The 14872-nt window shown below is 38.6% G+C and overlaps 1 protein-coding gene across 1 annotated transcript in view; it reads right to left on the bottom strand.

Annotated features, from left to right (window-relative positions):
• tnfaip8l3 (tumor necrosis factor, alpha-induced protein 8-like 3) overlaps nt 1-5430 on the bottom strand; it is a 59125-nt gene extending 53695 nt beyond the window's left edge. The window contains exon 1 of the mRNA XM_048168584.1: nt 5098-5430. Coding sequence (XP_048024541.1) covers nt 5098-5143 — 46 coding nt within the window. The 5' untranslated portion in view covers nt 5144-5430. The remainder of the gene's footprint in view (nt 1-5097) is intronic.
• Nucleotides 5431-14872: the final 9442 nt, after the last annotated feature.

The raw sequence follows: 14872 nt of genomic DNA, 5'->3' as shown, positions 1-14872 counted from the left end.
AGACCTTTGATTACTAAAACACACACCCTGACCCAATGCAAAACATTTCAGCAGTATCCACTGAAAACTGCTGGGTTTCGGAAAACAGACATTCCAAACAGTGTCTGCAGTTTCGAATTCCCTACTGACTTATATTGACACACACAGCATTATATCAACAAACAACCTGAATAAATCTGTTCCTCTTGGTACCTGATGCCTAAAGTCAGACATCGGTCTTTACTCAACCCTTGTGAAAAAGAAGTACACTTTTAGAAGAAAAAAAAACCCCAATCCTTCAATGTGAACTGAATGTAATGTTTTCAGGCACTTGAGAGCCTACAACATAGTTTCAATGAAAATGTATTGTAGTTCAATTTTATATTAAATGCAATTAAATAAACTGCTTTTCTGACCAACAAGTACATCTTTAAATGTATTTTCATAATTAAATTTATTAAAGTATAGTTAAAGTGTAATGCCAAATGTGCCGATTTATGGAAACTAAAATATACTTTAATGTAATTTCTTTTGAAACTTGTCATGTAAGGTAAAACTGTTTGTAATACAAAGTTCTGTCATGAAGCTCTAGATGGCGGAATTGGTTACTGCTCTGTATCAGTAGCCAATGAGTTTGGGTGCTCAACCTTCAAAATACTTTGGTAGCATTATTTTGCCTTAAGCCCGGAACACACCAAGCCGATGGTCGGCCGTCGGGCAGTTTTTATTCGTCGGCCGACTAAGTTTTCTCAGTGTGTTCCACACCGTCAGCTAAAGTTGGTCCTCATTGGCTTTTTTTCGGCATGTTGAATTGCCGTTGGAGCTCGTCGGTAAGTCGGGCCATCTGATCATTCTGATTGGCTGTTCAGCTACTGCCACCTGCTGGTACGGAAAGACATTTTTTCTTACGCAGGCGCAGAACAGATGTGCTACTTGGCCGTCGGGTGTCGAGCGTAGGTTTAATGCGTCAGGGCAACTTTGGACCCAGATGCTGCCGACGTGAGCCAACCCCGCAGTACACTTTTGTCGCCACTAGTTCGTCGGCGTTGGCTTGGTGTGTTCAGGGCTTTAGCAGTGCAGAGCGCTTTCAGAAACCCTCCACCTTCCCCAGCTCCACCTTCATAGATCTACTATGGGTAATTCATGTACGCTATATTGTACAGCAGCAGCATGTCTTACGTGCTCACAGTCGTGTATTGGAAGTAGCAAGTCCTGTACTTGCTCTGCAGCAGCAGCAATAACCTACAGCAGCCGCAACAGCGTAGCAGATCTATTCTACCAAGACCAAACATGCAACACTGTCTTGCATTACCATACCAAACACTCCGAGAGTTGTCATGACAGAAATTATGAAGTTGCAATTTAGTCTACTCAAAATGTATTAACATGTGGTTTAGTATGTTAGTCAGCACATTGAAATATCTCTATGTCAAGCATGACAAAAGATTATTAAAACATGATGATTTAAAATGTACTTTAAAAATGTACTTTTAATATGACATTATTACATAAGTGTACTCTCTTTATGTACACTTAAGTGGTGCTTTTATTTCATTAATATTATATTATCTGTAATTACAAATATACTTTCAAGATTTGAAGTACACTTCTTTTTCACAAGGGAAGACACGTTGCAATGTGAATACTTTTGCTATATTGAATTTATCCCTGCTAATCTAAAAGAAGACGGGAAATAAATGAGATCTATTTGATGCCTGATTCACACAGCACACATAAGCAGTGTGTAAGTGAAGCAGCAGAAGAACTGCAATAGCAGGCTCACATTGTTCTTTCAAACAACATCTTCAACTTAAGAAATCTGTGCTATCCTTTAAAAGCCTGTAGCTGTAGATGTTGCCTTGCAAAGTCACATGTGGCTTTGCGTTGTAGTGTCTCTAATCAGCTCTGCAGTTACTCATCATGAGGAGAGCATGTGTATGTGAGAAAGAATGTATGCGTGTAGGGTGGAACGGAAACAGTTGGCCACTATTGCACTGCTCAATGTGCTCCTTATGCTACTGTATACTTTATTGAGATTGTACAAACTCTATAGCATCTGTCCAGCACGGCAGTCGAGGCATGTTTAGGCAAATTCACACTGCACCGAAAGATGCCGACCAACGGCAACAGACACATCGTTGGGTTTTGTCAGATCAGTGTGTTACCCCATCAACGTCTGTTGGCGTTGGTGGGTGCTTCTTTTGAATGAACATGTTCAGTTGTCTGGTCGTGGAATGAAAAGTGACATAGGGGGATAGTGGGGTAAGATGAGCCTCTTTTTTTTTTTTTTTTTTTTTACTTATGTGGTCATCAAGATAATTAAAGTATCTAAAGCAATTTCAGGATGTTTCCTATCTTTTTAAATGATCCGAATTCATCTATGACAAAGAGTTCTAAAAATATGGCTTCTTATATAAAAGTGTTTCTGTGGCTCAATTTACCCCAGGTTAGAGGTAAGCTGATCTGAGTCAGTGGGTAAGTTGCACCACCTGTGTGTAAACTGACCATCTAACTGAATCTTAATCAAACGTGGAATTGTAAAGATAATTGACCTGTTTTAAAAACAAATTTAATAATCAAATTTCCTTTTACACATAATCATATTTCTTTTCTTAAAGCAAACTTAAACAACAACAAAAAAAAAAACAAATAAGGTTGAAATTTCAATATCTTTAATTGTTTGCATTTCTGAAAAAATATGTTGAATACCAAAGTTGTATCCTTCTCAAAAACAGACAAAAACAAAGTTTGTTGAGTAAAATTAAATAAAAGCTAAATTAGAATGAATTAATACATTTCACTGAAACTAATAAACATTTTAGTCAAAGTTGCGTGGTTTAATACCTTGCTAAGACAGCAACATACCTCATAAATATCTTAAGACCTGGACAAATTTGCTTTGATGTAACAGCCATTACATCTGTTATACTAAATTTTTACTTTGACAAGCCAAAAACAGTTTTTAAAGTAAATGGGTGCCTTCCAGTCCTCCCATGTGCTTCTCCTTTTTACAGTCTGGCAGAAATTATGGGTAGTTCCAAAATATATAGTCACATGACAATAAAAGTGTAAAGTTGCCAAGAAACAGGGGGGTGGGTCAACTTACCCCCTGGCTGATCTTACCCCACTCTCCCCTGCTGTAATCTGGTGATTGTCCCAGTTGGTCAGCATCTGTCGGTGCAGTGTGAATTGGCCTTTAAATTAAGTTTCTAAACATAAGTTCTAGGAGAGTAGGCCCATCTAATTTTCTAATTAACCAGAGCATTCAAGCAGCCACTTACATTACTCTGGTGTCAGTTGTTCCGGCATCTCGCCACATCCCCAACACCACCTCTATACTTTATGTGTCTTGCCTATAATCATCTCATGTATTAGTAGCCCCATAGGTAGTCCATATTAGAGCTTGAGTTGACCCTCCTCCATCGCAGACAGCAAGCTAAACTTGTTTAGCCATCCATCTATTCTCCGCATACCCTAAGTAGGATTGCTTGAGCCTGTCGCAGCATCTTGGGCCTTAGGCAGGGCCAGTCCATCACAGGGATAAAAACGTGTTTAAACTTTACAGTTCAATGATTAAATGGGTGTCAGAACTCATGAAACTGCCATTTAAAATGCCAAAAGTGCACTCAACTACACTGCACATCCAGTTATAACAATCTTCTCCATCATATGACAAATTAAAATAAAAAATAAATCAAGAAATAAACCTGCATGCCCTTGTTCCCCAAAGTTGTGCAGACTATCCGATCAGACTGAAACCATCCAATCAGTTCTGCCATTTCTGGCAGAACTTGCCTTTTTTTTTTGCCAATGGATTTGGGTGCTCCATGGCCATGCAATCTGAGGCAAACTGGTAACTTATTCAGCAAAGAAAATGGAGCAAAAATAAACAGCAGAAGTTAATCAGCCAATGGAAGAGCAGAAACATGAAAGAGCATCTCCTTCTCCAGTCCACAGCTGGAGAGAGACCTTTATCCAAACCTCACAGTAGCCGAAGACCTCAAGCTTTCCCTCAGAGGGCCATACAGAGCAGCTCTCAGAGCACAAACATACAAAACTGAGACAGCCTGTCAGACGCCCCTCTAATGTAATGACTTACACATACAACTGACATTACCACATTTAAGCCTCATCAGCAATGGATAGAGGGAATCCTGCAGGAATAGCTCTGCCAAATGTGAAGATTTAGTCAGTATTTATTTACTTATCTATATCTAGTGGTCACAGATTCTCAGGAAGTTTGTTCAGGAACTCAGGAAGTTTGTGGGATTTTTTTTTTTTTTGTGTGTGAGGACTCTTTGCTAAATACAAAAAAACTGCAAAACATGTATTTAATTGTAAGAATACTTGCATGTCATTCAGAACTTCTAAGCTATGTATATCTTTGAAGGTTGATATGTTGGCATACAGTATGAGTATAGAGATATAAAATGAATGTGCATAGTGTAGTTCAGATCATTTGGTCTAGGGAGAATTTGATGAGGAATGTTTAATTTCAAATGAGATTTCTGACTTTTGATGGTAGCCTTTGGTTTCTTGGCAATTCTCAGCACAGTTTGTTGAAATCTCTTCTGGAACTCTAGAAGAGACACGTTAGGTTCTTTTTCTCAAGAAAAAAAGCAGGGGAATCTGTCTAGAATAAACAACTGATATATTAAAGAGACCTCATTTATCTTGTGTCTTTGCTTTGGGTCTTTTCACAACTCTTTTAGGGAGATTATGCTTAGTCTTTATCGTAATCACAAGGTTGTTTTAGGTTTGTCTGCCAGCTTGTATCATAAGCAGTTCAAGTCTGTGAACCTTGCCAGTCATAAACCAAAGTGCTGCTGTTAATTTTTCCACCACCCTTGCGCTCAGCCAGCTCAAATATCACAGATTAACTTTTCCTCAGAGAGCAAAACCACAGATAAAAAAAGCTCTGAAGAGACGAACGAGCACTTAGCGGACGGACGCCCTGTCACAGGCTGTCACGCTGGGCAAGGAAGATGGGTACTATGATGAATGTTAAATGTGTTAATGAGAAAAGTAGCAGCACGTGCCTGTGCTCGCCTGCACTGCCAGAAGCTGCAAACCAAGTTTGAGAAACAGAAGACGAGAAAGGGAGGACTGATCCCTTACCTGGAGAGAGCTCTCCTTCACTCTGATCCCCAGAATCTGAGTCCATCTCTCCACAAAGAACCTCTCCTCTTTTCAATCCACTTCCTCTGTTTCTGTCTGTCTCTGTCCTCTCCCTCTGCACTGGAAACTGTTTTCTTGAGCTCAAATGCACCAGCCGTCCGTGTTCAGAATATAACTGACTCAATGAGTGCGTGCTGTTTGCCGAGCGCCTTTTCTGTGCAGTCAGGCTGCCTTCTTTCACTGACACTCTCTTGCTTCCACTTTCTTCTCTCGTTTGCTTCCTTCCCCTCCCTCTCCTCTCTCTCTCTCTCTCTCTCTCCCTCTCTCTCCCTCTCTCTGTCCCTCCTCCCCCTTCTCCCTTCAGCTCGACATTGTGATGCCTACAAAAACATTAAGAGGAGGAAAACTCTGTCTCTCTCTCTCTCTCTGAGCTGATCTCTTGCCTGTGTGGAATGTTTTGTATGTTGGGGAGGTTTTTTCATTCAGGCATTTTCGTGTGCTATTTTAGGGGCAGGTTTAGTTTTTAATGTTAGAAAATGCTTATTGGATGGACAAGTGACTGACAAATGACAACAGTTCTGCTTTAGATTGTCTTTACCATACCATCCAGCTCAAAAATTAATAAAGTAACAGAGGGACTAGGCACCATCAACAGGTCAAGGTTTGGCTGGTTAGTGTGGTTCAGTTAGCCCCTGCTGGTAGATGACGTAACTACACCATTATGGGGGCAAAAAGCATCTTTCTTCTTTGATGGTCATTTGAAGTGGCTTTTTATTGAGATGAAAGAATTACTTTTTCATTATATAAAGTAGGTGCCATACAGTTTTCTGAATTTTTTTCTCGTCTCCTGCCTTTGACATACAACTCTGTATCATCTCTAGACAAGGGTTTGAAACTGTGTGCATTCTCATTGTGCCATCAGTCAGTTTGTGTTATGATGTAATTTTCCTGCACCTTTAGATTGATTAGTCATAAATCATAAGCTTGAATTTAGATTGATTTTTGTCCCTCCCAAAGTAATAACTACAGATTATTTCATAGATATATCCAAATACTTAGTGCCATATTTGACAGCTCATATCTACTTAAGGCAGGAACACACCAAGCCGATGGTTGTTTTCTCAGCCGACTAAGTTTTCTCAGTGTGTTCCGCACCGTCTGCTGAAGTTGGTCCTCGTCTGCTTTTTTTTTTGGCTGATTCGAAATGTTGAATCGGCGTCGGAGCTCGTCCGTCCGTCGGGCCATCTGATCATTCTGAATGGCTGTTCAGCTACTGCCACCTGCTGGTTCGGAAAGGCATTTCATCTTACGCAGGCGCAGAATGGACGTGCTACTTGGCCGTCGGCTGTCGAGCGTTGGTTTGGTGTGTCAGGGCAACTTTGGACACAGAAGCTGCCGACATGAGCCAACCCTGCAGTCTGCTTCCGTCGCCACTAGTTCGTCGGCATCGGCTTGGTGTGTTCCGGCCTTTAAATGGAAAGTCTAAATCATTGGTAGTTAACATTAGTTAACATGAAATAAGAATTACCAAAACTTCTACAGCATTTATTATCTTAGTTCATTTTAACTTCAGCATTTACTAATGCATTATTAAAATCAAATGTTGAATTTGTTAACATTAGTTAATGCACTGTGAACTAACATATACAAACAACGAACAGCTGGATTTTTATTAACTACAGTAACATTAACAAAGATTAATAAATACTGTAACAAATGTATTGCTCATTGTTAGTTCATGTTAGTTAATACATTAACTAATGTTAATAAATGAGACCATATTGTAAAGTATTACCAAATCATTTGTCGGAATTACGTTTCTATAACATTTAAAATCAGGCATAAAAATCTGACAAAAACAGTGCTCGATTTGAAGGGGGTGTGAGGGGATGGCAACCCCTTTGTTGAAAAAAAAAAAATTGACAAAAATCATCCCCTCTGTAAAACCACCCCCTTACCATCCCATTAGATTAATAGTGTATTGTATTATGTAAAGCATATCATGCAAATTAAAAATTACAATTTTCTACATATGACAATTTACAAACTATAAATAATGGTGATTGGGAAAGCTATGGGAAAAAGTCAAAAACAATCTGGAAAAGACCATCAGTTTTCTCAGTAATAAAGCACCTTTGCTAACATAGTTGGTTCACAAATTAGTACTAAATCGCCGTTTAGTGTTCAAATGTACGATACTTGCAAAATGCCTTTATTCTGTTGAGGAGCATCGGGTCTGCAGGCTGTGGAGAAATCCTTGATGGTTTGGTCCGAAGTTGTAATCAGTATCTTCTGCGTTGGATGAAGAAATATGAAACAACTTAAGCTGTTAATTTGACTCTTGTAGTCGGAAAAAGTTCTTTCTCCCTTCTAGATGAGCACATGGCTGGGGTGCACGTTTAGGACTACAGGCCTTGGCCTGAAGAGGCCTGCAGCAAAGGGGGTCTCTTCAGTCCGTGCAAAGAAGCAAGAGAGAGAGGGAGGGGCATTGTGCAATGACTTTTAACCTCTGGTCAAAGTCTCTTAGGGTTGACCTGAGTTTAATTTCCGGGCGACAACATTCCTCCTGTCGGGGCTTTTACAACCGAGCATGATTAAACTGGCTGAGTTGATGAAGAAGAAGTATTAAAGATTCTTGTAATACTGATGTGTTGCACAGCTATCAACATATCGTATACACAAGCATTTAAATCTTCTCGATACGAACCCATAGACACTAAACATGGCATAATTGAAGTTACATTACATGTATCATAAAATATGTGAATACAATACTGAGTACAATACAACAAACAGTAATAATGGATACCATTTCCTGAGGATATATGTCTTGAAAGTATGATCAATATAAGAATTTTCACTGGAAAATATTATCTGAACATGTAAGTAACATTTCTGCCACTTTTGTTCCGACCAACTGAGGAAAAAAGCATTAGGCCTACAATAAATTGCGCTGCCAATGATGATTAAATCTAACGATCGCTTAGTTCGGATCAAGCCAAACTGTGCAAATTATTATTACTGTTATATTGTTCTCAAATTGTTAATGTTAACAACATCAGCATTGCTATGACTATGTGTATATTAGTGTTACCTGTAGATTTCAATTTCTGTAGCCACTCAACAGTCCAAAGTCTTTTGCTTTTTGACTACGGGTGAATCCCCCGTAAGTCGCTGTTGAATGTCATTTGGATCTTTCTGGATTACAATCCGCCATCAAAATGATGTTTAATTATTTCAGCTGCTGTGAGAAAAGGCTATAAATGATTCGCTACAAGCAGCATCCTCACATCATAAAACCGACTAGCCTGGACTCCTTCCTTTCTGTTTATGGACATGACGTAATGATGCACAGAGGAACTGCTGCATGCTCAAATTTCCCGTGGAAATCCACCATGTCGCTCTTATTATAAAACATTATTACAAGCTTACCATTGTGAATCGAGCTAAGATAATGAGATAGTTTTGAACACTGGCTGGTTGTGTACTTGCTCAAAAATTGATTTTGGATAATTTTTAACCGAAAAAAGTTACGGACTGCAGCTTTAAGTAAATGTTAGTGTGTTTATTTACAAAAAATGTTTAGGTTTTATTGCCTAAAGTGTTGAACTATTTCCTTTCACCGATGTTTACGCAATATGCACAGAAACCACCCAAGCCAAGATTAATAGTTCAACATCTGCACTCAATTTTTTATTCATTAAAAAATATGATTAGAATGACTGTAGAGCATGGCAGTAATGATGGATTTTTAAACCACGTTCCTGGATTTTATACATCTAGGGGGGGATATAAGGATGTAGCAGTTCAGCTAAAAGGTTGTGAGCTTGGTTATGTAGGGATTTGTACACAAATAAGAGAATTAAAAATCAATTCTAAATTGGATAGGCAGCCAATTGAGAGCCCTCAGAATGGGAGTGATGTGATCGCTTTTATGGCTTTTCCATCCTGATCTCACGACAATTTGTACGTATTTTATGAGGTGGCTAATTCGTAAGAATTCATACGACCTCACTCATACAAATTCATATGTTTTTTTTTGCTAAATCCTACGTATTTTACGAGTTGCCAAATTCGTATGAATTTGCATAAATGACCTAACCCTAACCTATCCCTAAACCTACCCGTCACTGGGGTTTAGACAAATCATATGAATTCGTACATGTGAGGTCGTACGAATTCTTACGAATTAGCCACCTCGTAAAATACGTACAAATTGATTGTGAGATAGCATTGGCTTTTCTGTAGCACCATCAGTCTGTACCAGTTGGAAGCAAGCAATTTGTGACTTAAAAATACTGCAATATAAAGAGTTGTGGTAATCTAAATGAGAACTAATGAATGTATGGATAATAGGGGTGTAAATTTACACAAACATGACGGTTTGGTACGTACCTCGGTATTGAAGTCACGGTTCGGAACAGGTCCGGTACAGAAGTGATTAGAAAAATAAACATACAATTGCTTGTAATTTCTTCTTTTTTTTATTAAAGTGGGTTTTTTTTTAACAAATTGTGTCTCTCTCTTTAAATAAATACAATTATAATTAACATTTTCTTAAGGATTAAAAACTATCATAGCTAATGCTGTAAACTAAAATTTCTAAATGTAATTATAAAATTATTTACCAATAATTTTTTCTACTCCAATTCATTTTTGAAATATGATCATTTACACAGTTCCTGTCATAACTAGACATTACTAACAGGAAATATAATGAATATAACCTAATTGTCACAGTCACCAGCTCAGTCACCCTCAGCACTACACTTCTTATCATTCGCTCTGGCTCACACCTGCTTTCACTCCCCAATCACCTGCATCTGCAAACCATTATCCTAATCAGCACTCACTATATTTGCCGTCACTTTCCTCTCCTCAGTGTCTGGTCTTAATGTTGTTGTTATCAACCATACAAGGTACCCGACTCCTTTCCTGATCTTTGCACTAGTGATGGGAAACCGAGGCTTTCTGAAGCGTTTGAGGCTTTTATCAAATTGTGCTGAAAAATGGTTCATTACTCGAAGCTACAGTACACAGTACACATTAGTGACATCTGGTGGTCAGACTTGTTTTCTGCACCATATCTAAATCATCGCGGAGCAGATCTACGGTTTGAAAAAGCACGTGACCAAACAAAGCGTCAGAAGTACGTGACATCTGATCTCATCTAAATTAATTTGTGACAATGAGACCACAACTCATGTCATGTGTAGCCTGGTCAACGGATTCACATATTGATCAAATATATAAAATATACAATGATGTGATCATAATTGACGTGAGTAGTTGAAAAGTATTTTGTTCGGTGTCTCTGAGACCCCAGCAATAAAACATGATTGAATGCATTTTCCTTTTATGCATCAGGTGAAACGCCATTTTTCAAACCAGCTGTCCCAACTTTCCGATACTGCATGACGTTCGAAGCTTCAAACATCATCAATCACGTGGTATTGTCATTTCGATACAAGCATCGGTACAGTGTGTGATACAATAGTGCTATGAAAACTGCGTCGGAGCATCGGAGCCCCAGTATCAACCGTCCCATCACTACTTTGCACCCATTGAGATTCCTGCCCTGTCTTCGTCCTTCATCGTCATTCGTCTTCTCTCCAGATCTTCTGCTTATAATAAGCCTTCACAATCCCATCACCTTCAAAAACACAGAGACTGTTACCTACCAGCTAAGCGTGCTATACTAGCCATTGATACTGAACTCTCACCTGTTTATCCTGCTTGCTCTCTGCCACCTGCAAATATACTGTCACTAGTCAATTGTCTCTTTCTGTAATGCTAACACTAATATAGTGCATACATTTAGTGAAATGCTCCCCTCTAGAATTAATTTTTTTAGTGAACTAACATGCTGTGGACACTAAATGACTTACCTGAGGTAAATGTATTGATATGCTGGATATTACTCTCAAGCTGTTTTATTGATGTCTTTCTGCAGTTGAAACACTAGTTGAGAGATTACACGTAAAAATATCTATGCATAGACTCTGTTCTTTTTCTGTGCTTTTTCCTGTTCTGGTGGTTAGCAAACAGCGTTGCATTACTGCTAGTTCCCCCTTCTGGATTGGAGTGTGGATCACCTTTGACTGACTGTATTCGTCGTCTGACTGTGTGAAGCCGAACCTTGACGTCCGTACTGTGACAGTTCAGGCTGAATAAATGTACTGTTATACCTCTAATGGAAAACCATCTCTAAAGTTTTAGCAGTTAGGAAGTGTTTAGGAAGATATGTTTGTCAGGTTTTAGATAATTACCAAAAAGAACGCTCCCGATCACACAGAGAGTCAGGGGTGTCAACTACCTCCAGCGAAGGTACCTCTTTCCCTCCAGCCAAATCGTTACATAAAATGAAGGATACACCTTTCACCGGTAAAACAGGGCATACTCCTACCTCCACAAAACCAGACACCATGTCTGTCTGCAGATGAATACGGTGAACTGGGACTCTCATGACCTTCATGCTGAAACTCTGTACGAGTATACTGGATCCAACTGATGTTTGATCTGAACAGGGCAAAACATCTGCAAACACAAACGACTGGGCAGCGCCCGTGTCTCTTAACACCTGCACTTCTACCTGATCTTCCTCTTTACCTGATAGTGATACATAACCTTTAAAAAGAAACAGTAAGTAAACACTGTCAACTTCATCTTTAGTCTGTTCAAAATGCACACTCTGAGTAACGGCCTTCACAAATGCAATTTCTTTTGTTTGGGCCTGCTGGGTACACTTCAGGGACAAACACTCTGCTATAACATGTCCTTTCTTATGACAGTAAAAGCATTCTTGCATTTCTTTAGGCTTTCACAACTCAATTTGGACTGCTGAACCTTCGCTGGCGCTTTCAAAAAACTCTTTTCAACGCTTTCTGACTGAAAAACATTTCGGTGCGTGAGCACAAATTCGTCTGCTAACACCACTGCCTGAGGTAATGGCGTTACTTTTTGTTCATTCAAGTAATACCAAATTTCAATCAAATACCATTCTCTCTGGAAGACACTGTTTAAAGTCTTCAAGTAACACAAGCTCTCTAAGCATTGTAAAATCCTCCGCTTTACTAGAAGCACACCATCTATCAAAAAGAATTCCCTTGTCTCGGACAAATTCAATGTATGTTTGACTGGTGTTTTTCTTACGAGCACGGAACTGTTGCCTATAGGCCTCTGGGACTAACTCATAAGCTTTGAGTATTGCTAACTTAACCACATCATACTTAAGGCTGTCTTCTAAAGACAGGGTTGAATAAGCCTCCAAAGCTTTCCCAGCCAATTTGCATTGCAACAACAACAACCGTACATCTTTTGGCCAATCCAAAGAAGTTGCAATCTTTTCAAAAGCGTTAAAATAGCTATCCACTTCCGATTCACGAAAACTTGGCACTAAAGCAATGTGCTTGCCCACATCAAAAGTGTCTGAACTCGAATTAGCTGAATTGTCACTTACCGATGAGGAGTTCCGCTGGACGGAGGAAACCACTGCGCCTTTGCCGCCTCGACGTCCAACTGTCAAAGCTTAACTTCTTCATCGGCTTCAATTTCAAGCTTGAGCACTCGTAGACGCAGATCTAGCTCTGCCTGGTGGACTTGTGCTCTCTCTTGAGCTTCCATATGGAGCTGTGTGATCCGCACTCTCAACTGTGCCTCCCCTGTTGACCTGGGAGTGCCTGGTGAAAAAGGTTCGAAAGGTGGAAGAGTTGCCCCAACGTTAGCCTCCACCTCTGCTGCCACTAACTCGCCCTTACCTTCACCTAATTTCCCAGCATCCTGCTCCTCGCAAGCAAGATCTGCCCCTCTGTCTACATTAGGCAAGCTTAAAACTCCAGAAAGAAGCAAGTTTGTTTTGGAATCGCAATTGGTCAGCTATTTTTAACAACTCGTCCTTCCTGCCCTTTAATGAGGGATGATTAACAAAGCTCTTTGTAAGTTAAACGCCATCAGACCTCATCACAATGTGCCACAAGACTAAATTAGCTCAACCTAACATACACAAAATTCTACCTGTTACAAAAATAACACACATCTCATTCCTCAACAAAAAGAGACAGCATCCGCTTTTTAGGACGAGCCCCCAATTATGTTACGTACTCAAAACGAGCTATAAGCAGATAAGCTTCCCAAATCTATGTTGTTGGCCTAAAAAAAGTCAGTGGGACCAAAAATAATCAACTCAGTTTTATCTTTAAATCTTTAAAGATTACATATTTTGCTAGCCAAGTTTTGACCTCTACCGAGCACATTAATAGAGACTTTATTGCCGAAGGATCATTTCTTTTGATCGATAAGTAAATCTGGGTATTATCATCATAAAAATGGAAAGACACCCCATGCCTTATAAGTATGGAACCCAACAGTAGCATGTACAAGGAAAAGAGAGTTGGCACCAGAATTGAGCCCTGATGGAGACCACAGGTGAGATAAGCAACAGAGGAAGAATGATTACCTAACCTGATCAAGCACTTTTTGTTTGATATGATTGAAACCACTTAAGGACAGTTTTAACCCCACCCATGACTCTAATAAAGATATCAATGTAGAGTGGTCAACATTATCAAACGCTGCAGATTAATCTAAAAGAACTAAGACCACAAAGTCACCAGAGTCAGTATAGCTAATAAAATATAATTTAACACTTTCAAAAGAGCAGATTCCATGCTATGCGCAAACAGTTAAGAAAAGACCGAAGCTGCCCAAACACAGTTTTTCCCCAACTGAATACTTATTATAGAAAATAATATACTTTACAAGAATATACATAATCCTACTGAATGGAAAGTTTGATTGTATGTTGGTAACAATTAAATGAAAATGCATTATAGTTTACATTTACATTAATTGTAAATAATTGTAAATAATTACTTCTATTGCCTTTGGAATACTGTATGATTAAAGCTTACTGCTGAATGTGCTGACAAACTTTTATGGTAAACTAAAATATACATAGTCATGTATTGTAAGTTTTATTTATTGTATATATTTAAATATATCTGTAATTACACATTTGTAATGATGAAGTTGCAATGTAGTACATTAACATAGCCTATATTAACTTTAAATGTAACATCAAATAACAAAAAATTTACAATCAAGTACTTTTTAAAGCATGAAAAATTTTTTAAAACTTAATTATTTAAAATGTACTTTAAAGTAAAACTTTTAATTTGATATTACAAAGTGCACTAAGTTTGTTAAAATAGTCATGAAAGAGGACTCTCTTTAACTACATTTAAGTGGCCTTTTTCATTTATATTATTTTAGTTTTTAAAGAATCTACTTTTAAGATTTGAAGTACACTACAAGTGCACAGGCAATACAATTAAGCACACTTGTTTTTTCACAAGGGCATGACAAATTGCTAGTGATGTTCCTCATTTGTAAGTCACTTTGGATAAAACGTGTCTGCCAAGTGAATACTCGTACATTTTATTTTTTAGTCTGGTCCAGATAATGCGCATGTGTGTTCTAAAGTACACAAACAGAAGTTTGGCTCTTTTAGCTCTTTTCTTCTTTGGCTGCTTCAGCCTTCATATTGAGCATTACAATTTTTCCTATTCATAAATCTAAGAGGACCACATGCCGCCTTAGTCTCTGATATAACAGAAAACAATTAAATTCAAATAAACCTCTGAATGTCTTTCAGAACAGTCTTACAAACACAAATTTGTCTACAGAGAACCCCACCCATAGTGAAATGTCATTGGTCCATGATCCTGTTCCACATTACTGTAAACGTGTTCTGATTGCTGTGAAACTTGCAGATTTG

Source organism: Megalobrama amblycephala, linkage group LG19, assembly GCF_018812025.1.
Source record: "Megalobrama amblycephala isolate DHTTF-2021 linkage group LG19, ASM1881202v1, whole genome shotgun sequence".
NCBI lineage: Eukaryota > Metazoa > Chordata > Actinopteri > Cypriniformes > Xenocyprididae > Megalobrama > Megalobrama amblycephala.
This window is presented reverse-complemented; position numbering and strand designations above follow the sequence as displayed.